At 53.0% G+C, this 23,864-nt stretch overlaps 1 protein-coding gene across 5 annotated transcripts in view; it reads right to left on the bottom strand.

Annotated features, from left to right (window-relative positions):
* Window positions 1-1,385: 1,385 nt before the first annotated feature.
* SDCCAG8 (SHH signaling and ciliogenesis regulator SDCCAG8) overlaps window positions 1,386-23,864 on the bottom strand; it is a 251,622-nt gene continuing 229,143 nt past the window's right edge. For 4 of the 5 annotated variants that reach the window (XM_086694748.1, XM_086694750.1, XM_086694755.1 and 1 more), the window contains 2 exons: window positions 11,706-11,832; window positions 1,386-1,724 (listed from right to left, as the gene is read on the bottom strand). In XM_086694748.1, the coding sequence (XP_086550874.1) occupies window positions 1,695-1,724; window positions 11,706-11,832 (157 nt within the window). In that variant the 3' untranslated portion in view covers window positions 1,386-1,694. Of the gene's footprint in view, window positions 1,725-11,705; window positions 11,833-23,864 lie in introns of those variants that run through there. The other variant, XR_015246427.1, reaches the window with a different exon arrangement.

Here is a 23,864-nt window from a genome sequence, read left to right as displayed (position 1 = left end):
CGACCGCGCCGCAGTGGGTTCGGGGCAGGTCTCCCATGAAGTCAGGGACGGACCGGGTCTCCTTGGAAATGTGTTCAGTCAGGACCTAACAGTCTTCACAGCAGATGGTCTGGACCCGGAACTCTCTTGAGGAGCGTCGCTCGTCGGTGACGTCTTCCTGAGAATGCGGAACGCGTTGCTCCGCACACTTCCCTTCTGGGAGCGTGTGTCGGCAGGTTAACCACCTCTGTCGTGGCTGCTAGACGGGTAGGGCGGTTGTACCACAGTCTGATTACCTGGAAGCATTTTGGATGGGGCCTTTTTCCGATTTTACCTCATACGCCTGCTATCGTAGAAACTTGGCTTGGCTTCTGGGACTAAGCTCAGTAGAGGAACGGCTTTGGGACCAAAGTGAGTCAGGCGTGCGTGTGTGTGTCACACAGCCAAACCTGAGGGCAGGCTTCCACGTGCTCTTCTCAAAACCACTGGGATTCACACATCCAGGAGGCTAAAATAAAGCGACCTCTTACAATTCTTTAAAGGTGCTATTTTTAGAATTGTGTCATTTATTTACTGTAGTCCTAACACAGAATTAGGGACAATTAACATTCCTTCTGCAACACCCTTTATGTCTAGCACATTTGAGGAGATCGAAAACTGGATCCGAGTAGACGTTCTGCTCTTTCAGGCTTGAACTCGTCCGTGCTCGAGAGACTTTTGAACGGTCTTTGCGTGTGTATCATTTCCCCACCTCCAACGCTGAACCCCCCCCCCCCATCCGTCCTGAGAGGCACGGGTGGGGGACGCTGAGGGCGAGGGCGAGGGTGCTGGGTTGCCAGCCGGGAGAGCGGCCTGAGGTCAGGGCCCTGTCCTGCCTGCAGCCTGTGGTGTATCCTTGTCCTCCTCAGAGACAACCCAGCATCTTCAGCGCCCATTTTTATTACTTTCCAGCATTTGAGGGCTCACCTGTGTATCGTAGAAATACTATTTGAAGCTAAAACAATGATCTGTTTACAGACATCTGATAGAACTCCAAGTCAATTGTGTCACTTCAGGAAGTACATTGTCAGGCTCCTCTCAAACCGCACACTGAAGAAGAAACCCAAACCGCCGGGCCGAAGACGCGTCCTTGTCTGTTTTTGTTGTTGACGGAGCGGACAGGAGAACAGCGCTTCCTGGCGTCTCCTGACTGCGCACAGATTAGCAGGATGGTAAACGATGGAGCCTTACAAGATGTTGATTCAGAGCGTTAAGAAGTGGAAGGACGGTGTCTAGCTCATGAAGAGGGAGAGAAACACGAGTGGCAGGAAGAAAGTCTGGTCCTTAATGCCCTTTGGCCTAGTTAAAATATGTGCCTTTTTGGTGTGTTTCGTTCATCACTACAAGGTAAAAAGGAAACGCTTCAATTCAGGTCTTTAAAAAAGTTCATTTATTGAAATTCACATGTGTAACAGGATACAAATGAGCAGATTTATCAGAACACAGTTAACTTCAAGCCATTTCTGCAAACATAACTGCAGGAGGTCTCCTGGTCCGGCGCGGGGCCTGGCCGCACGGGCACCGCTGGGCAGTAGACGCGGCTGACCTGGCCGCCTGCTGCCGTCCGGGGCGCCGGCCACCGGGAAGGTCGTGGTGCTCTGTGGCATCTCACGAACAAATCAGATGAATGTAAATATCTCTTTGTAAACCATTTATTTCACTCTGTTTCATCCAGGTCAGCAATCAGATTGTGGCATGCTGGGTAACTGGAAAAAAAATGACAATAAAAAGTAAGTTTAAATAGATCACGTTCTTCACTGTGATTTGTCTTCTCGCTGGTGCAGGTGCCTCTTCTAAGGAGGAAGACATTCTTTTGCTAAAAATAGAGAAATTGTACGTGACCAACTGCACGAAAATCTTGTTACTCCCCCTGACCTTGGATCACAGCCCCTGTCAGACAGGAACTGAAGGGAACCCATTTCGTTTTACGGCCTTAAATCTGAACACATCTGTACTGCAGGCATCGGTCTGTCTTGGGAGTAAGGCAGTCCGATGACGGGACGTGGCTGGAGGGCCACCACTTCTCTGCCCAGGAAAGGAGACCCTGATTCATGCCAGAATCTGTGTACTGAGAACTGCTCAGACATTACAGCTGGTAAAGCAGAACAAAAAACAGGATGTAGGCCGAGTGTCCCTAAGAAATTCCTAGTGAACTCAAAACGAGCTAAAACCTCCAAATTTCCAGCTGCAGACAATTTATTATCACGCACACACCCGCTTTTTCCCCCGTGGAAACCACCTCCCACGCACTGGAAGAGGGAATTCGGTGTATCTGGCCTTAGTTTTGAGCAGGAATAAATGTTTCAAAGCTAGCTCCTGAAAATAGGGTTGAGAGAGGCACAAGTTAGGGACGCGGAGAAGCCTCTCGTCTGCCCTGGCCGGCGACGGGGCCGCTCAGGTTAGCTTAAACCATGTCCGGAAGTGGTGCCAGAAACCACTGCAGATGGTTCCGCTCCACAGAACAGGGCACACCCACCCTGCACCACGTGGGAAGATGAGTTAGGCAGTCCTTGACCTCGAGGAGTGAGGTCCCTAGGAGGGCAGGCAGTCTGGTCTGTGTGGCTGGAAACCATCTTCCAGAAAAAGACAGACCCATGGGCCTCAGGCTCTGCACGCCCTCTGCACTCTCACATTTCCTGAGCTAGAATCAGGGTGGTGGGGGGGGCTCCTGGGAACCCAGTTTCGGTCACAATTACTCGAGGGTTTCCGAGACAGGACAGTGAGTGAAAGACCACAATTCACGCATGAGAAATAGGAAAATCCGCCTGTCGCCTCTTTCAAAAAATGCAAAAAGGTAATGTGTACGTGTCAGGTAGGTTTCTCAGCATGTGTGACACTGATGATGCCTTTCTAGGGAGCAAGTCTATGAGGAGACGGGGAATTAGAATGTCACATGTGCGGCCCACCTGGCTCTGTACACAGGGCGGGGGCCGCGGCATGGTGAGGAAGCACTCAGTATGTGTGTGCAGCCTTCGGTGGGGGGTTGGGGCTAAGGGGCCCTCTTCCTTAGGGCCCCGGGGGGCTTCTGGGCTCTCCAGAGCAGGCCAGCAGGAGTCCACTGCCCCAGAGCCCTTGCAGAAAGGGCTCCTTTCCACCCCCAGCGACACACTCAGCCCGGGGGCTGCCACCAACTCAGTGGACCATCACGCGGGGTCTCCATCCAGACCTGATGTTGTCCAGTCTGGACGGAGCTGACCTGGTGTGGCACCACCCAGGGACTGCGGGCTGCGGGCCGGGCGCTTCCTAACTTCAGAGACTCCAGGAACGTCTCTGAGTGCAAGGATAAGCAGAAACCACGACAGGCATATCGTAAATGGAGCGGAACTTGGGGCAGAAGACACACGCCCGCGACACGCACAGTAGAGTAGCAGTTAAGACCTGAAGTAGAAAGGAAAGGTGTCGCGGGGATTTTTTTAAACCAAGCTCCAGGAAACTGGCACCTCTCGTTATGAGTCTTCTTAGTGCCTGTGCCCCAGGCCCATCTAGTAACTTCCTGCCCGACTCATCCCCTCTTGGCACTCAGGCCTCTGCCTGGGAACCGGCCACCATGGCCCCGTGGGGCCCTGTTGGAGCAGATGTGAGGTCCCCGACGTGAACGGTCTCTCTCCCTGGAGCAAATCGCCTGTCACTATTTCTCCGCTGGTTTGGTATTTTATTTGGTCCTGATGCAAAGCCTGTCCTGACTTTCCCATTATGGTGCTTGCCTTTCACTCTCCATCCCCAGTGCCCACGGCTGCCCTGCCCATGGCAAGCATTCAGTAAATATCAGAATGACTAATTCAGCCGATGACATCACCATTCAGTCTCTAATTCCCCACTCAAGTGTCACCCTCAGTTTGCTGGATCTTCAGTAAAGAACAGTTCTCGGTACCCCCCCCATCCCGCGGCATGTCCAGAGATCGAGAAGCATTAGTTACTGCCCAAATCCTGCTCGTCTGCCATCACCTCCTAGGGAGATTAGCCTTGCTGACTTCCAGAAAGCTGGGTCCGTGGTCCTCACCACCACGATCCGGGTCTGGCTGTAAGGGACAATGAGGATGCACATGCCCGTGGGACATTAGCTGGCTCCAACTGTGGCTTGAGCCCTCAGCCACCTTCTCCCAGACCTCTGCCTCTCAACTTGTCACCAAGGCCCCTTGCCGTGGCATGCCTGGGCGGTGTGGTCACATCAGCCGTGTCCATGGCTGCCCTCCAAGACAGAGGAAGGCCCACAGGGTACCCTGGCACCTGCTCTTCTAGAACACTCTCCACAGATGACATAAACGCTCCCCCCTCCCCCGTCTACATGCCTGCTACTGCTAGCCCATTTCCTTTGTTCTCATTTTAAATCCTACGAGAGCCTTCTCTCCATAAACCCTGACCTTTGTGTTTATTTCTGAAGTTTTGACTTTAAAAAATGAGTCTCTCTCTGGGTGACTTGAATTGTTCCCCAGGCAACCACGCCGTGGGGTTGAGCAGAGCCTTTTCTGCCGCCTTGTTCCCAAGCCTGTGACCCGGGAAGCACACAGCCCACCTCATCCCTGCTCACAGAACGTGCCTGCTCAGCCTCAGCCCGACCCAACTTTCCCTCTGCATCCCTTCTCTGCGGACTCCACCTCTCACTAGTGCCCCCCCCCCAACTAGCCTCACTCATTTTCACATTTTCTGTGTCAGTGTGGCCAGGTCAAAAAACCGGGGAGCCTGGGTGGCTCAAGTCGGATAAGTGTCCGACTTGGGTTCAGGTCGTGATCTGACGGTTCGTGAGTTCGAGCCCCGCATCGGACTGCCTGTCAGCACAGAGCCAACTTCAGACCCTCTGTCCCTCTCTTTCCCCGCCCCTGCTCTCTCTCAAAAATACACATTTAAAAAAAAAAAAAAAAAAAAAGTCCTGTTTCTTGTGCCTCTGGCAAGAAAGCATCTATTTTTAGCCAGAGAGAGGAGAGTCCCTTCCCCACCTCTAGCTGGGGGCATTTTAGAGCCTTGTCCTGAGGTCCAGAGAAGCCACCAGTACCTACTGCTGGAGAGCCAGGGCCCGACTGCAGGCTCTGCCCCGGGAGAGTCGGATGGACACCCACCCCCTCCATGCAACCTGCGGCCCAGGGCCTGAATACCACTTTCTCCAGAAGTTTTTTCCCTGCTGTTCACTTCCCAGTTCCGTGCACTTCATCTCTCTGGGCCTGATTTTTCTGTCTGGACAGAAAGGATGCCGAATGATTGATCCAGTGGCCCTGTCTTGCCAACCGTGATCTCTGCCAACCCGGCCGGCTTCACGGTCACCTGTGTGGGAGCCGGGTGATGGGGGGGCTGCCTCTTCAAGGGAAGCTGGTTCTGTTATTAAGGTTTTCTGTTTGTTTTTTGGTTTTGGTTTTGCTTTTGAGCAGGACCCGAGTGATATGAAAGCTAAACATTTTACCCCAAGTGGTACAGAGCTGAGATTTGAACCTCGGCAGCTGGACCTCGAAGTCCAGGCCTGTTAATGCTCTTGTGACCTGCCCAGCGAAGCAGCACAGAAGCCACCAGGTGTGCTGTGTGTGGGATCAAGTAGAAGTCAGATCTGGGAGGCCAGCTGGCACTCACAAGCCACGTGAGCTGTGGGAGGCCACCGATCTGCTCAGGAGGAGGTGCCCTCACCAGTCCTCCGCAGAACGTCGTGGAACGTGGCCGGGAGGGCCACAGAGGCGAGCCTTCCCCGAACCCACGGGGCCCTCGATGGACTGCCTCCAGCTCAGCAGAGTCCAGCAAAGTGACCCCAACCCTGCCTCGTCCCCCGGCTCCGGCACCCCAGAGCCCGGTGGTCGGCAGCTGCAAAGCCGGGTCGCCCGCACACCAGGCAGTCCGCCGAGCCCCTGACAATGACAGGCCTGTGCAGGCAGAGGTCAGAGTCACGGCTTCCCTAGACCACCGGCCTGGCTCTCTGCCTCTGGGCCCCGCAGAGGGAAGGGGCTGTAGAAGCCAGAGAAAGGAAAAGGTAGAGGCAGGAAGACCTTCCTTGCAGAATGGAGGTGGGCCGAGGAGGAATCCTTGGCTTTCCGGAAAACAGCATCTCAAGCTGGGCCTGGGACGCGTGGCATGGCGGGGTGGGGAACCGGGGAGCCCGGTGCGTTGGCCGCAGGGGTCAGACTGCCAGGACGCCCCTCCCCTCTCCAGAGCTCCGACGACACAGGAGTCCCATGCCTCGTGCCGTCCGACTTTGTCATCTTCCAGCTTCCTGGAATCCCGCAAGTCATGAGAACTTTCTTTGCACATGGGCAGGTGTCTGTGTTTTATAGGAACCATGTTTCCATGGTAAATAGACTTTAAGAATTCCCAAAGGACAGACAGTGTCACCAACAGCAGAGAGTGGAGCCTCTGGCTGCCTCGTGTTTGAAAGCGTTAGAAATAAAGACAACACTGACATTTGGGGTTGTAATGTGACGGAATTGCAGTCTTTTAAAGGCAAGAACCACTTCTCTCCGCTCCATGTAATATTCAGTGTTTTGTTCACTTGTCTGATTGGATTAAAATATTTAGCTCCCTTTAAAATCTTGATTGTGAATTTCTATCGCAAAATGTACTGACTCAGGAAGCGATAAGTGGAGCAAGTGTGTCTGCAGCAGCAGAAAATTCGATTTATTTTTCTTCCATGCGTCCTACTCCGACATTCACTCATGGACAAAGTGAGCTGTTAACGGAATAGCAGGTCTGTCTTCAGTGAAGCCTTATGTGCTTTTCAACATTAATCACACGTGGGCCTTCAGTGAAAAACAAGAATAAAAAACAAAAAAACAAAACGGAAGTTAAACTTGGTGATTTGAGTTGCTTGGGGAAGTTTCCCCGAGGGTCGCAAGACCCGTATGTCAGAAACAGACACCGGGGTCTCGTGTCACTCTTGAAAAACACTCAGGCAGCAGGGAGTTAATGACATTTTAGCTGCATATGTTCAAGTGTATTTAAAAAAATATGCAAGTCACTTTGGTTGACAGTGTCTTGTACACAGTTTTGAAAGAATCAGGGCAAACTTTAACAGAGTCAGTTTTTATTTGAAAAATATTTTCTGGGAATGTATCAGTGTTTATTTTTGAGACTGACAATTCGGGTGAAAATCAGGATAAAAACAAAAAAACAACAATTTGGTTGAAATCAAATTGTTTGTTTTCATCTATTTAGAATTCTTTCCAAAAAAATCTTGGTTCAGGAGGAGGCTTTTTTAATTTATTTTATTCAGTGTATTTGCTGTTCTATCCAGGCACCATCTGTCCTGCAGGTAGCTAACTCCAGGAAGACACCCACGTGAGCCGGGCGAAGCCCCCAGGACTGGGGAAGGACCCCCGCCATCCCACACACACCCTCCGGGTCCCATCCTGGGCAAGCCGTGGGCACCCCCTCCTCAGCTGGACCCCAGCCTGGCAGCCCTGGGCCATGCTGACATTTCTGAGGCCATCCTGCCCTTGCCACAGGTCAACAAAGGGGCCTCACCCTGCCCCTCATCTGGGTTCAGCCCTCTTGCTTGGGTCCTTTGGTGGAACGAGATAATGTCCATGATTCTGAATATAACCACATATGGCTGCTAGATCCGTGCACAAGTTCGAATCAGAGTAGAAAGTCAATTCACTGCCAAGAATACTCCAAAGTCACAGGGCCAACTGATTAATCACCGATAAGTCAGTCTCAGGATGCGTCCTGCGCACAAGCGCCTCAACTGCAGGGACGAAAGGGAGCCCCCTGAGCACTGAGGATGGAGCCCTACAGGTCGTGCATGGCAAAGGTGGCAGGGACCAGAAAACACAAATCTGCTGAACCCCGAGTTGTTGCCCAATGAGTATATAAACAAACTCCTGGCGTATAAAACCATCCTCTAAATGGACAGTCCTCCCCAAGAAAAGACTCTGATCTTCTCACTAGCTGGCATCTCCCTCCCTGGCCAGATGTTAGAGCCCCGGGCACTGGGTCACAGACCACCGACCCTGGTCCCAGCTGCCCACCCCTGGGACCCAGCTTCCTCGTCTGGACATCACCCCCATGCCACCCCTCCCACGGTCTCTCTCCCCCCAGAAGAGGCGGGAGGGCATATGCCCAGCCTCGCCTGTAACGAAGCCACTCGCTGTGCCTGGGGAGATGATACGGGGCCCTGTTTGCAGTCAGGCTGGGTGACCGTCTTCAGGCTCTGTTTCTCCACACTGACCAGCACAGCCATTTCAAGACATTTTAACAAAAGCCCTTTGCTAGGGGTGCCTGAGTGGCTCAGTCGGTTAGACATCCGGACCTCGGCTCAGGTCATCATCTCGCGGTTCATGAGTTCGAGCCTGATTTCGCGGTTTGTGAGTTCAAGCCCCGCATCGGGCTCTGTGCTGACAGCTCAGAGCCTGGAGCCTGCTTCAGATTCTGTGTCTCCCCCTCTCTCTCTCTCTGCCCCTCCCCCACTTATAATCTCTCTCTCTCTCTCTCTCTCTTTCCCTCTCTCTCTCAAAATAAACATTAAAAAAAAATTTTTAAGACATTTTCTAGAAGTCCCCCACCTGCAGAGTGAGGCAGGAGAGTAATCAAGCCAATGTTTTTAGTCACACTAAGATCAAGGCAGATTAGTGGTCAGCACCCTGCGCCCGGACCGCACCCCGCACCCCGCACCCTGCGCCCCGTACTCGACTGGCTCCCTGCACCATAGCAGCGTTTGAGGGGAAGATGGGAATCCTCATGGGTAGAAATGTCACTGCAGCCTGGTTACCACTGTGACCAGCTCCCTCTGCAGACACTGTCCATGTTCCAGAAGTTAAGCAGAAGTGATTTAGGATACTAGAGCCTTTTAAACAGGCTTAGCTGTTTCCTGTCAGAGGCCACAGGCCAACCCGAGCCCTGTCACCTGCTCCAGGGCCCAGGACTCAGTACATGGGAGCAGATCAGAGGCATGGGACTCAGCTTCGGGGCGGCCAGGAAATCTCCATTCTCTTTGGGGTTCTGGGTGGACAGAGATTTTTAGAGTGCGACATACAAAATTAAGTCGTTATGCTTAAATTATCCAGGCTGAGAAAATGGAAGCCTTTCGCAAAGCCATCTCCAACCCAGAGATGAACCAGTCTCTCCAGGAAGACAGGAACTGTGGCCGAACCCTCCAGAACCGTCAGCAGGCAGTGTCCTCTGATGTCCCTGCTGGGGGCACACAGCGGCCTTGTTCACGTCAAGGCTGGGAGGCTAACCTCACAATTCCAGCTTACTCCATGGCTCAAGTGGGTCTAATGCCACACTTGGGTAGAAAGAGTAAGCCTTCGGCTTAGATATTCAGCAGAGAGCTTGCAAAACTGGACCCCTGCCTCTTCTTTGAACACTAGTGTTTGCTACCGAAAGCCAGGACTCCCTCTATGAAATTCCTTTTGTCATGTTCATATTAAAATAACTCCAAATGCACTCTGTGAATCTGAAAGACCCCTTTAGAGATGAGCCAGATGGCTGGTATCAGATAACTCAGGACGGTCAAAGCATCTCTGTTGCTTCAGCCAAAAGAAGAAAGACCAGCTCGGTTTTCTGAGAATTTTTTGAGGTTTGGGTTGTTTGGTTTTTTTTTTTTGTTTTTTTTTTAATGCATTTTATGAAAATTTTGCAATCCATTTGGTAATTAGGTTTTTGAAGCCCTGGAAGAGGTTTCTAAGCATTGATGGTCCATGTTAAGATCTGAGTGGTTGTAAGGTAGGCAGATGGGGAGTTAAAAGGGAAACCCTACCCGGTAACGATCTGGTCCAGAAGCTGCCATGTGCTCGGAGCTTGTACAGAACACTCTCCACAATGTGCGTCCTGAAGTGGCTCTTGGCTTCTAGAGCCAAAGGATTCACTCCTGCTAGGAGTCCCTGTTCCTCCACCGCGTGTGGCGGGAGCCCCATCACCTTCCTGATAGCCAGTGGCCTCAACCCTTGGCTGGTGCCACACAGGGCCTCCTGTGGGACGCACCCAGACAGTTAGGTTGGGCCCAGCTCAGCGTTGGGGGGGGGGGGGCAAGAAGGGCCTGAGCACGTCTGAGAAGCGTGGGGAGCAGTGGGCACAGCGCTGCCAGCCCCCTCCCTGGCTGTCCCTGGGCTGCTTCTGGGCTTTCTCCAGTCTTGGGAAGGGGAAAGCCTTGACGTTTCTTGGACCTACTATGTGCAAGAGGTTCTGCCGTGCACCTCAGGGCTGCACTCACTGAACACTTCTGACATCCCTTTTGAGTCAGGCTGATGTGACACACACCACCCCCCCCACCCCATCCCCGGCACACGTGGAAACTGAGACTCAGAAGAGACTCCAGTGACTTGTTCTGAGCCTCACAACACTGGCACAGTCTGGAATCCTGCTCTGTTCTTTCTGCCTCCAATCACTTGAGAGGTTCTCAAACCTCCGTGTCCCTCAGAATCACCCAACCAGCTGCTTAAAATGCAGATTCCTAGGCCCTGCTCCCAGAGATCCTGCCTTGGCCTGTGTGAACCGGGCCCCAGGACCCATGCTCCTCACACTTTTCTGTTTGCAAACCTCCTGGACTGTGGCATGAGGTGTGACAGAGTCAGCGGCACGGGGAGCAGAGTGGCCGGGCGGGTCCCCAGCCCCAGGCCTTGGAGGTGTTCACCTGCTACCTTGGAGAAATGAGTCCTTAGAGAGGGACTGCCTGTGCTGAGTGGGAAAATTCACTCAGAGGAGAGCGGCTCCCCGCTACCCACTGGGCACATGGTTATTTTAAAGAATTGTGAGAGACAGTTTCCCATCCTTTTCATTTCCAGATACATTCTTCCCGTTAATCATCCATCCCAAGCACTCACTGTGTGGCGTCCCTGGGCCCTCACAGAGCACCTGGCTGCAATCCTAATTCAAGGCTAAGACCAGGGCCAGCCCACAGGCCACCCCATTATCCTAACAAGTTGCTCGATGGGGCAAAAAGTACAGCTTGTCTGACAGGAAGAGAACCAATTTAGGAGAGAAAGGTCTCATACCACATTCCAAGTTCACCTGGCTGTTCCCTTTCCCCACCATCCCTTCTGGTGGCCCCAGAGCTAACCTCAACAGGGAGGTCCTGGGCTGTGGAGTCAGCCTCTGGTAGGACACTGGTAGTGTCCTACTTGCTAGCTGGGCAGGCTTGCTGGAGCCTCAGTTTCCCTATCTACGAAATGGAGTCACAATCAATCTCGCAGGCTCGTTCAAGGGCACATTCTGTATTGCAGCGCAGCCAGGCCGCCCGCAAACACTCAGAATCTTCGCTCAGTCACCAGGCACCTGACCTGGGACAGGACTCCTGCATTCTGCTCACAGCGGCCCCCTAGCCAGCGGCATCTCTTTCCTCACCTGATTCAAAGCAAACGCATCCTCCCTCCGGGGGCAGCCCAAAGCCGCCACCTCCAGAATGCTCACCATCCTCCCCACCCTTCCACCACCAGCACCCCTGGGCAGTGGTGTCTGTGGCCTGCTGGGTCTGTTCTCCCACACAGACTGCAGCTCACCGAAGGGGGCAGGCCCATGACCCACACGTCTCTGTCCCCCCCTCCCCTCACCCCCGCCCCCCGCCCCGTGCCCATCACAGTCTTCAGGAACTACCTCCACCCCCCCCACCCCGCCCCGGGTTACTAATGGACCAATGTGATCACTGGGCATTTCACCTGTAAAGATGCAACACTGAAGAAAGGAAGGAGAAAAAGCCCTGCATGCGGATTCTGCTGTGTTCTCTGGCCGGTGAGCCAGCCCTGAGGACTCCCGCCCCCCGTGCTGGGTTTGCACAGTACCTGGGATCTCAGACGCCCCACCTCTTCCTGCAGACTCTGTCTCTCCAGCAGAAGCTGATTCTGCTTGTTGAGAAGCTGCACCAGCTGAAGGGCCGTGGCCTGGCTGTGCTTGTCCAGCTGCTTCAGCCTGCAGAGAAATCCACCGCAGAGTTAGGGCCCGGGGGCAATAGGTGTCAGAGAGCAAGGGGGACCATGCCCAACTTCAGCCCTCCGGCGTGTTCCATGGCTGCCTGTGTCTGCCGTAAGCTCCAGACGGTGAACCGGGAGCTGTAAGTCTAGGGCGACCCTGAGGGGTGAGGCCGTGGCTAGCTAGCAGTGGGCTAAGTGGAACGGAATCATATCAAATGTGAACCGGCATTAAGAGCCTTTGCGACGGAGTTGTCAATTAGGAAACACACAGACAAGTTGGGTAAGTAGAAGAAAAACTGAAAGCGTAAACTCACCAGGGTCAAAGATGAGGGGCCTAAATGCCTCCATTGTTCAGCTGGAGACGTTGCTGGCAGGCTGGAGCAGACAGCCCGCCCTGGCTGGGCAAGTGGGCGAGGGACAGCAGAAACACTGAACTAAGGGTTTTCCATTATTAATCACTCAGTCAATCACGAGCTCCGGCATCGCTGACCAGATGTCTTTAAAGATCCTAAATTTGTCATTCTGCTGATGGGCCCTCCTCTCCAGACTTGCTAATTCACTCAAACTATTATCCTCATTTGTCCACAGACGGCTTCCTACAGCCAGTAGCACGCTCGCCCCTGGGAATGTAGGCTTTGGATTAAATTTAGAGTTGCATAACTACCCACAACTGTTCTGGAAAGAAGCTGGATGTGTCATGCGCCCTTCCTCACAGACTTCACCCACTAAAGCACCAACGGTGAAATTAACTTGTATTTTCACAAGAAAGGGGTTTTCAAAGCTCAAGATGCATTTCAAACTCCAAGCTACATGTCCAACACTGAGTCAATGACCTCTCCGAATCTGCAGACACCGGCGTCGGGGCACCCCCTTAGCCTTCCTGCGGGTCTAGGGAGCTCTGAGCACAACCAAGGGGTGGGAGGGCGCCCTCACCAGCAGCGAGGCAGCAACTGGGAGGTGGTACAACTACACTCCAGGAAACCTAACGACTTTCTAGTATTACTGGCGCTCTCCCGGATGCCTGTGCCACGTGCAACCCTGTCCATTTCCGTTTCCGAGACGGCACCTACCTACCGCCCGCCCTTCTCAACCTCGGATGGATTTGGGGGCACCTTCGTTCAAGCTGCCCCTGACAGCACACTTGCCGCCCCAGTCCCCACCCCGGTTCCCTCCTCTTCACACACCGCGGGCTACTTCCCACACGGCAAGTGCGACGGGTAGCCGGGAGCGAGCGGGAAACCGAGAGACACCGGTGGGCGCCCAGGCAGCAGGACGCATGCTCACAAAGCCCGCCCCGCCCCCCTGCGCTGGAGACCGCCGTCTGGCCCCGCCCACAGGCCCATGCCCCGCCCACCGGCCTCCAGCCTTCTGCGGGTTCTGGAGAAACAGCAAGAAGAGCCAAGGGCAGAGCTTAGTTCTTTCCTCCTTAGTTCCTTCCTGAGCCTGTAGCTATTCCAGGCCAGGGTCAGCTGCTCCAGCCCAGATCGGCTTCCCAGGTCCCCGGAACCGAACACAAGGATCTTCCATCCAAGTGTGAGTGCTTTCCTGCTCCTGTTCTGTATACACAGTAATGCCCCCGCCCCTGTTACCCTTCCTCCGATCGTGGTGCAGCCAGGGCACCTGGGGCTTTGGGAAGCCCGCTCTGTCCCCACCGCCACTGTCACACAGAGACAGTTTCTTCTGAGAGCAGCCTCAAAACCACCCCACTGGCGTCAGACCAAACAGGAGTTTCCCTGCGTTGCGTCCTGGACCGGGCACAGCTGGGGGAGGCAAGGGCATCCCAGGGCGGCCTAGAAGCCGGGCCAGTGGGCTGGGGGCGGGGGTGGGGGGTGAGCGCCAGGCAGGGGCATTCTGCCGGGGCTGAGCCACCGACAGATGCAGGCAGCCACCACTCATTTGAGCAGCTACTCTGCTGTCCAGCACCGGAGTGGGTCCCGGAGATGATGCAGAGAGGAGGAGAGCAGCCTTTTTCCTTGAGAAGCACACAATCTAACATTTGGATGTTTGAATCAGGCGAAAAGCATCATTGTTAGCAGCTGAGCTGTCTAAACCCTTGGGTGGCTTTCCCCCTCCAATCAAGTCCTGGGTGTGGAGACAGCCACAGGCCAAGAGTTAGCGAGGTAGTAACCCACTGGCTTCATGCTCGCTGGAAACAAATGTAACAGAAACATGTGATAAATAGATGACACCATTAAGGCTTAAAGGCAACAAGGCGCCAAGAATGGCCTTTCTCCATGTGGTCCCTTGCCCTGTGCTTTGATCAAATGGGAAAACAGTCCTATGGACTGATGGCTTCAGTATGTGTTTTTGGGCTCCTGGAAAGAGGTGGCTGCCTGATCCAGAGCTCCGGGCTGAGCCAAACCCTGCTCTCATCGCACAAAATACCGGCCATGGGCTAGCCACACTGCCTTACAGCCAGAATCGGGGCCAGTTCCTGCCTAGACTCTCCCCCTTTGGAGCCCCCCGGAACCTAAATCAGGCTCTGTTGGCAGCGTTTTGCAAACTGTAGGCTTCGGATCCCTGCGGCAATTACCTAAGAGCGCCCAGGCCCCACCCAGCCTGGCTGAATCCAGTCCCTGGGTGTGAACTGGGCATCAGAGCAGGAAACTGCTGCCTGGGTTGTGCAGCAGAAGGACCACCAATCTGGGGGGTAAGGGCCTCGGGAGGGCCAGGTCCTCCCTCAACGAGGCTGAAGCCCCCACTAGCTTTGTGGCTGGAACCGACTTGAACACTCCACGCAGTCAACCTTGGGGTGCTTTTCTCCCTTTATTTTTTTTTTTTTATTTTTTTTTTCCAACGTTTATTTATTTTTGGGACAGAGAGAGACAGAGCATGAACAGGGGAGGGGCAGAGAGAGAGGGAGACACAGAATCGGAAACAGGCTCCAGGCTCTGAGCCATCAGCCCAGAGCCCGACGCGGGGCTCGAACTCACGGACCGCGAGATCGTGACCTGGCTGAAGTCGGACGCTTAACCGACTGCGCCACCCAGGCGCCCCCTTTTCTCCCTTTAAAAGACATGTTGTTCGGGGTCAGCCTCTATTATGGCACTCCACGTGCAGCAACAAAGGCAATCACAAGCTCAGAAAAGGTCAAAACCACAATGACAACAAACCCAAACCCACATTTGTTAAAAGGGTGACAGAAAGAGAGAGAGAAAGAAAGAAAGAAACCTACCTAGATTTTAGATAAAAGGGATTTTGTTACGGAAATATATTTCAGTAGCAGCTCTCAAGGCCTATTAGGAATATTGGGAAGACATTGTTTTTACAATGAAAAGTTATTTGGGGGGACAGCCTTCCCCAAACACCACACAACCCTGCCTATACTCTGTTCATGGATGTTCCATTACTCAGTTGGAAGAGATACCTCGGGGTGTCCTAGGACACAAAATTGTCTTGTATTTTCCACACTGGTTGTTGCTGTCATTTTTGTCCTTCTAAGTGCCCATGTTCAGCTGCCACCACTGACAACAGCTAATGTTAACTGAGCCCTGTGCTTATTCCTCCACGGTGATTATCTCATTAAAAGGTAGATGCTAGCTTCCCATTTTACAGATGAGAAACTGAAGCTAAGAGGTTCGATTAACTTGCACAAAGCCATACAAAAGTGGTCGAGCTTGGAGGCACGTTTAGGCAGTGCCTGAGTGTTTTTGTTTTTGTTTTTGTGTATGTATTTATTTTGAGAGAGACAGGGAGACAGAAAAATCACAAGCAGGCTCCAAGCTGTCAGCACAGAGCCCAATGTGGGGCTCAATCCCACGGACCGTGAGATCATGACCTGAACTGAAATCAAGAGTCGGGCACTTAACCGATGGAGCCGCCCAGGTGGCCCAGTGCCCTGGTGTCCTTAAGTATTGTTAATGGATGGTTGATTCATGGAGTTAATTCAGGAAACCAGCCAACCCTTGGCAAGCATATCTTAAGTGTGGAGTACTAAGGTAGATACTGGGAATACATCAACAATCACAATGGGTCCCTGCCTTCAGAGGGCCAATTCTGGAGAGACCAGCTGGAAAATGAAAAGGTGCTGTCCTGAAAGCGGGGCCGGTGAAAGCAGGAAAGCGAGTGGTCACCGGGCAAGTGAGGGGTAGAGGAGGCTTGTGCCCATCAAGGAAAACACACCAGCATCTTTTGAGCACCAGCTACGTGCCAGACGCTGCACTAAGTGCTTACAACAATCCCGCGGGCAGAAACTCATTATCCCCACTTTAAGAATGAGGAAACCCAGGCACAGAAAGATATACGGCTGGTTCGAGCCACTCCGCCGGTATGTCAGGATGTGAAGAGAATGGGGGTGTCTGGGAGGGGCAGGGAGCCCCCCATGAGAAGAGAGGCTGCAAAGGCCATGCTGTCTGGAACTGTGAGCTGGGCGGTGTGGCTGGCCCACAGTCTGCAGGCTGCTCACAGGGGTAAGGCTGGTCCCAGCCAGCTCTGCAGCCAAACTAACAGATACGACCTGGTCGTCCACACAATGGTGGTGTCCTTCACCGGGAAAGAGAAGATGGGAGGAAGGGCAGGCCTGGGGTGGGAGTTCTGGGGCCAGGGTGAGGCACCTGTGAGACACCCACCCACCCAGCAGTTGGGGCCCGGCACCTGGGACAGCTCTGGCTGGATCTCCGGTTGTGCTGGCCAAACCTGCTGAGAGGTGAGGCCATGAACTTGGGGCAAGATTCACCCAGGGAAGCCTGGCAGAGACTTTCACGTTTGTTAAAAATACAGGTATTGGGTGGCTCCATCGGTTAAGCGTCTGACTCTTGATTTTGGCTCAGGTCATGAGCTCATGGTTTGTGGGTTCCAGCCCCACGTGGGGCTCCGCACTGACAGCACACTGCCTCCTTGGGATTCTCTCTCCCTCCCCCTCTCTCAAAATAAATAAGCCCCCTATGAGCTTCCTGGCTAAGCACACTTACAGCAGTGAGGGAGCAGGGCCAGGGCAGGGCCTTGGGGATCAGCCACATTTTACAGGCTAGCAGAAGACAGGGAGCCAGCAAGCCATAGCAAGCCATGGGGACAGAAGACGGGGAGGGAGGAGGGGAGCCAGGAGGGGAGACCTGGAGCTTAGGGGAAAAGGGACTTTCTGGGAGGAAGTGGGGGGGGTCTTTGTGTGAGATGCCACTTGGCTGTGGAACACGCTGTGGACGTGCCCAGCCAGGGCTGCCTGCGCTATCAGTAGGGAGGCATGGTGGAAGCCTGATTATAAGGATGGAAGAGGGGAGACTATTCTGGAGAGGGGCTTCGCTGAGGGCAAGGGAGCAAGAGGGACGCAGAGAATGGAAGGGGCTCGAGGCAGTGGCCGGAGGACCGCAGGAGAGGAGGGAATTCCCAGGGCAAAGAGAACCAGGCCTCCCAAGGCGGAAAGGCACCCTCGGCAGAGACTGGGACCCTCCTTCCCCAGGCAAGAGGGCAGAGAGGTGAGCAGGGGAAGCCCCTGCCCAGCAGCCTTCATACTCTGCCTCAGTTAGAGGGCACACGTTTGTTGAGAAAAGAAGCCAGGCGACAGCATGGTTGTGGGGGAGCCAGCACCCAAGGGCCTGGCAGAGGGCACACCTTCTCACGGAGACCTGGACACCCTGACTTCCTTCCCCTTTGGATGATCTCGCCCTTCCCGGCCCTGCGGGACTCGTGCACTCCATGTTCTCGTGTCCTCTCGTGTTCTTGGCCCTGCAGGTCCCCTGGGCCTGGAACGGAACCCCGCCCCCCCCTTCCCCCCCCGGATCTTCACAGGGCTGAGCATTCTCAACGCTCACGTCTCCGCTTCACGGCCTGAGAGGCTGCAGTTTCTCGTTCTGTCTGGGTCCCCTGTTTTGGGCTGCTTCCTGCACAAGGCACGAGGTAACTGGAGGAGGGAGTGGGGCGGCCCTCACCAGGCCTGCTCTGGAGTCTGCCTCGGCAGCAGCCCCTCCGGTGAGAAGGGGCCCCCGACAGCCTGCAAGCCACACGCGGGCTCCCCACTCGGACACAGATTTCGGAGCCCGGTTCCTAACTTGTACGTCCACACCCAGTGCCTGCCTCTCATCTCTGGACCGGGCACCCATTCCGCTCCTGCCAGGTGCCTCCGGGACACACTTGGCATCTGCACTGTGCTGTCGCGGCACCCAGCGGAGCCTTGGCCAGGCCGGGCCTCCCCGCGAGGCAGCCGGTGCCCCCCTGCCCTTGAGGGCAGCGAGGAAGGGCCTCTCCGGGCCACTTTGCGCCCCGGGCTGGGCTCTCCATCCTGACGGCTGGGGCCGGGCCCGTTTCCTTACGGACCTGCCGGTGCCCAGCCACCGCCACTGGGCAGAAGCGGGCCTGTCGGGGGAGAAGAGCCGTCAACAGGGGCTCGGGCTCGAGGTGCAAAGGCTCCGGGGAGGTACAGGCGGGTGGGGCCACAGTTGCCATAGGAACAAGCGGGCCTGGGTTTCTGAAGCCCAGGATGCAGATCGGATACGGGTGGCTTGTACCCACGCTGGGCTTGGACGATCCCCTGGGCCACACCCGCAGCCATGATCAGAACCAGCATTTTTTTTTTTTTTTTAAATATGCAAGACTTCAGGATAAGATGGAGCAAGTGGTAAAATACAAAACAACTTTATAGAGCTGAGTGGGCTGGGTAAAATATCTTATGCAAAACAGAAGCGGTGCAAGCTGCCAGCTCTGGTCCTGTGCTTCAGACACTCGTTTGCCATGAATACTGTGAAAGCGAGTGAATACATATATTTAAATTTTTTTATGTTGTATGTGATACATACAAAATATATGCAGTGTATAAATACGCTATGAGGTATAATAACCAAATGAACACTTGTGAACCTGGTACCAACACCATGGGGCTGCTTTCCCATGTGGTTTTCTCCAGGCCGGCCCCCTTCTTCCTCCAGAGGGGGCCGATGTCCCCATAAATGTATGTGTGTTCTTGATTTGAGGTTTCAGTTTCACTCAACAGTTTCACCCAGGAGCTTCCTACCGACTACTGTGGGGTGTTTTTTTGTTTGGGTTTTTTGTTTTTTTTTATTTCCCTTTCTCTTTTTGTGTTGTTTTGCCTTTGGTTTGGGAAGGAGGGCAAATGTCTTTTAACCTAAAATGTTTTCAGACCAGAACCCCTTCCTTTGATCACTCTGGCTACAGTAAAGACGTGCGTCCCCTTCTTAGAGAAGTGTTCTCAAATGCTCAGACCCACAATTTCACAGGGACAGGGGCCTCGTCATGGAAATGAACATTTTTCAACCAACATATGGATGTAAAAAGTGCAAATGCTTGACTGTAAAATATGCAATCACGTCTCTACTGTTCCCAGGGAGTGGTCCCCCTAACAAGAGCAAGCGGTAGGTATTACTCTCGTCCGCATCGTCGGGGGCAGGAGAAAAGGGAGGCACAGAAGTCAGTCGTCTGCCCTCCTAACTCGGGCCACCAGCAGGGGTAAAAGCCAGGGTGACTGGGTCACAGTGGCCTGCTCCTCGCCGTGTGTGTCTCTCTTGTGGGCGGGCCCACCTCTGGTCGCCTGGCTCTGAGGCCGCCTTGCCACCTCCTCCCTTGCCCTTTCCGTCCACAGGGCTCAGACGCCCGGCTCTGGAGACTGGTTCCTAAACTATCCCCTCTTTCCGCAGCCAGCTGCCCTGGTTACCCCGCTGCGGTCCCGTTCTCGGTCGTGGCTTGTCTGCCACTGTCACTGAACTCGGGTTCCCAGAGGACAGGAATGGGGTCTTGTTCATCTCTCCATCTCCAGCACTCAGCAAGGTGCCTGCCATATAGACTGTGCTGGGTAAATACATCAGAATGAACAAACTACTTTCCAATGGACACTATTTACACCAAAGAGACCTGTAATTTCTTGTCTGTAGTACAAGCATGCCTTCAGATGTAATAACTTTGAAAGGGCATAAAATATACATTAAATAATTTGAAGTATGCTATCGAAATTCGCCACTAACTTAAAAGATCCCAGAACAGATGCGTGAGTGCCAGCTGTACTTGGATGTTCAGACATGGCTTCAAAATCCTACCACGAACTACCTATTCCGCTGGGGCGAGAGGCTTGGTCTCAGTCAACCTCAGGTTCTCCATTTCTAAAACTGAGAAAACAAGAACTCCAGACCTCCTGAATCAGCAACTCCGGGGACGGTGGGGCCCAGCGGTGTATGTTTTCCTAAGCCCTCTGGGTGATTCTGGTACATTCTCAAGGGTAAGAACCACTGGCATGAGATAACTCACAATACTAGACACACATACAACATGAGTTCTGGTGGAGAAAAATTTCTCCCCCTGGCTCCAACTCTGATCCTCAAAACAGCCAACTGTCCAAACGAAAACTATCATGGTCCACTCCCAGGCTTGGACGTCAGTCATAAGTTAAGCAAAGCAACGTGGTCACATTGAGTGTCAGTTTCCTCACATGTGAAATGAGACAATAAGCTAGAAGCAGGGGTCAGCACACTTCACACCCCCAGGCCACACCCCACCCTGGACCACTGCCTGTTTTTGCACAATCTGCAAGCTAAGGATGCTTTTTCTATTTTCGAATGACAAATAAAAAAAAAAGAAAGAAAAAGAATACTTTGATGTGAACGCTCCATGACATTCACTTTCAGCCCTGAAATACACTGACTGAAACCCAGCTACGCTCCTCCTTCACATATCATCGATGACCGCTTTGTTCCTGTAACAGCCCAGTTGAGGAGCTGCAACTGAGCCTAAAATGTCAACAGCCTGACCCTTTGGAAAGAAAGTTTGCCAGCCACGGGGCTGCAGGATGATAGCCTTCTCTTCCAGCTCCACACGTCCATGGCGCTGTGACCATACAATCTCACTGTGTTCCCATCCTCAAACCCTGCGGTCCGCTCTAGTCCTAATAACACGGGTTGCCCAAGTGGAAGTTTGAAAGCCCAATTACCCTGAAAACTTGCTCTAAGGAGTTAATTTCAGCAAATAAACCATATTAACTTAAAGTTGTACGCTTTTCTCCAATGCCTGAACATCGCTCGCCACAGTTTACGTAATCCCATCTCATTAACGTCATACAGTGTCAGCGAGAATAAGCCACGTGCTTAGGCATCTGGAACACATTCCGGCCGGTTATCCTCACATAGAACATGAAGGCAGTTTCAATGGCTGCTCTGCCTTTTAATTTCCTTTGCCCAAATCCAACCTGTTCGACAGTGATCGTAATTGAGTCGTTCATTCTAAAGATTGTGCCATTCTGGGGAGAGTTGACCTTTCCAGCAAAGGAAATGTATGTTCCTGCACCCCTTTAATTTTTCATTCTCTTAAATTTCCAATCAGCCTAAGCGGGGGGAGGCGGGGGGCAGGCGCTGCTTAGGGGCAGCAATTGAGGGAGAGACCCCTGCTCTTCTCTGCAAAAGGAGCACCTGATGAAGTCATGTGAGAGCTGAGGGGCACCTCAGAGGTCATCCAGTCCAGCCCATTATGGTGAACCTGTGGCCGGTGGTCACGCAGCTTGTGTTTAGTACATCTAAGAATGAAACCCATGTCTCTTGACTCCAAATCCAGTGTTCTTGGAAGCATTTCAGAATCCTTTTGAAAAAGACCTTCTATTTCATACTTAAAAAAGAAAAAAAAAAAAGGATTTTAGGCAAGGATCTTGAGAAAGGTGACCCACTGGGGGACCTAGTGGGGGCTGGAGGCACAGTCATTCTCGGAGGCCGGGGTGGGGGAGCCCCTGGGCCAGTACTCCTCCCCCGGGCTCAGGGGGATCGCCAGTTCTGGCTTTGCTTTTGTTCCTTTTTAACTGCGCTCCGCTGCCGACTGATAGTTCTGCGAAGGACAATAAAAACACACTCCTGCACCGATTGCCCTAAAAGTTTCGAAGCCCCGTTTCTGTTATCTCGTCCCCGACCGGTTTGCAGACTCCTCAGTCTGGATGCCAACCTAGTCTGGACCGGTGCTGGCACGAAGGACGCAGATGCGGGAGGCCCAGGGCTCCAGAGACTCATTTGGGGAGCTTGCTGGGGGCCAGCTCCCCAGGCCGCCGCACCCCCGAGGCCTCGGGTGGTGTCACCTGGCGCTCTCACAGACCAGCTGCTTAAGACAGGCTGGAAATGAGCCTCAGCTTCGGCACAGAACACTGAGAACATCTGCTGCATCACTGCCTTGTCATCTGAGAGAGAAAGTGCCATGTGACACGGGCTGAGCTCCTGATCCCTTCGGAGGGCCTGGCAGGGAGAAAGGATCCTGCAACCAGGAACAGGAGGGGCAGGAGCCGACGCGTCAGGAACCTTAAACTCTAAAGAACCTAGGAGACTGTTTGCCTCCAGCCATGGTCACCTGTAGCTTGCTCTCGTTGAGGCAAAAGCAGTCATGGGGAGCACAGCCCCACTGTGCAACAGGGAACGGGACGGAGGGATGAAGACGGTCGGGTCTCACGATTCCTGCAGAGGAGAGTCCAGGCCACGTGCGGCGCGAGGCCATTTAGCAGCACCAGCAGAGCACCCCAGATGCCTCTCCCCAGATACCTCTTTAGGTAGAGGGTCACTACCACCCTCCACCTAAACCTCAGTGGAAGCATCCCCTTATTAAAAAGCATTTATTTGGGGGGCGCCTGGTGGCTCAGTCGGGTAAGAGTCTGACTCTTGATTTCAGCTCAGGTCATGATCTCACGGTCGGTGAGTTCGAGCCCCGCGTCGGGCTCTGTGCTGACAGCTCGGAGCCCAGAGCCTGCTTCGGATTCTGTGTCTCCAGCTCTCTCTGCCCCTCCCCCACTCAGGCTCTGTCTCTCTCTCTCTCTCTCCTTCAAAAATAAATAAACATTAAAAAAATGTTTTCAATAAAAAATAAAAAAATAAACATAAAAATTTTTCTAAAAATAAAAAATAAAAACAAAACTTTATTTGAAAATACTATCAAAAAAAGAAAATAATATCATACTTACAAAAAGTTGTAAGAATAGTACAAAGAATACCCGCATACCCTTTATCCAAATTTACCTGTTATCACTTAACCCATTTATTATTCTCCTCTCTCCACACACACACACACACACACACACACACACACACACACAATGGATATGTATATTTTTTATTTATTTTTAAAATTTTTTTTAAATTTTTAACGTTTATTTATTTTTGAGACAGAGAGAGAGAGAGAGAGAGAGACAGACAGACATGAATAGGGGAGGCTCAGAGAAAGAGGGAGACACAGAATCTGAAACAGGCTCCAGGCTCTGAGCTGTCAGCACAGAGCCTGACGAAGGGCTTGAACTCACGGACCGCAAGATCATGACCTGAGCCAAAGTCGAACGCTTAACCGACTGAGCCACCCAGGCACCCCTGTATATTTTTTATTGTTTTCAGAGCCATCTGATAGTAATTTGCGGGCACCCAGACCTCAGTGTGTAAATCCTAATGATAAAGACACTCCCATGTACCACGGTATATTATCAACTACATTGACTTGGAACAGTGACAAAATACCTTTATCTAACCTATGATTTCTAATTTTGTCAACTGACCGGAAAATGTCCCTTTCCTCCCTACAGAAAAGATCCTTTGTGCTTAGACAGCATGTCTATTTAGTACACTGTATCTGGAACAACTAAGAGATCAGTTTTATTTTGACGAATACTATTTGCAACTAAAGCAAGTATAGTCTTTTTGTTAAATTTTTTTTTTCAACGTTTATTTATTCTTGGGACAGAGAGAGACAGAGCATGAACGGGGGAGGGGCAGAGAGAGAGGGAGACACAGAATCGGAAACAGGCTCCAGGCTCTGAGCCATCAGCCCAGAGCCCGACGCGGGGCTCGAACTCACGGACCGCGAGATCGTGACCTGGCTGAAGTCGGACGCTTAACCGACTGCGCCACCCAGGCGCCCCATAAAGCAAGTATAGTCTTAAAAGCAGATGTGGCACTATGAGAACGCACGAGGGGCCTGTTCAGATGCCCTCCGGAGTGTCTGCAGCAGTGTGGTGTTAGCACGAAGATTCGGGGCCAGTGAGGTCCCCCAGGTGCTCCCAGAGGGTCTGAGTGTCCTGGAGTGTGGCAGATCCACACTGGAGTGAGCTTGCCCTCTGTCTTCTTCGTGTTCAACCATCCTCGA

The sequence above is a fragment of the Puma concolor genome, chromosome E4 (genome assembly GCF_028749965.1).
Source record: "Puma concolor isolate L17-30 chromosome E4, mPumCon1.1.hap2, whole genome shotgun sequence".
NCBI classification, from domain to species: Eukaryota; Metazoa; Chordata; class Mammalia; order Carnivora; family Felidae; genus Puma; species Puma concolor.
Note: the sequence above shows the minus strand (reverse complement) of the source record. Positions and strands in the feature narration are given on the sequence as shown.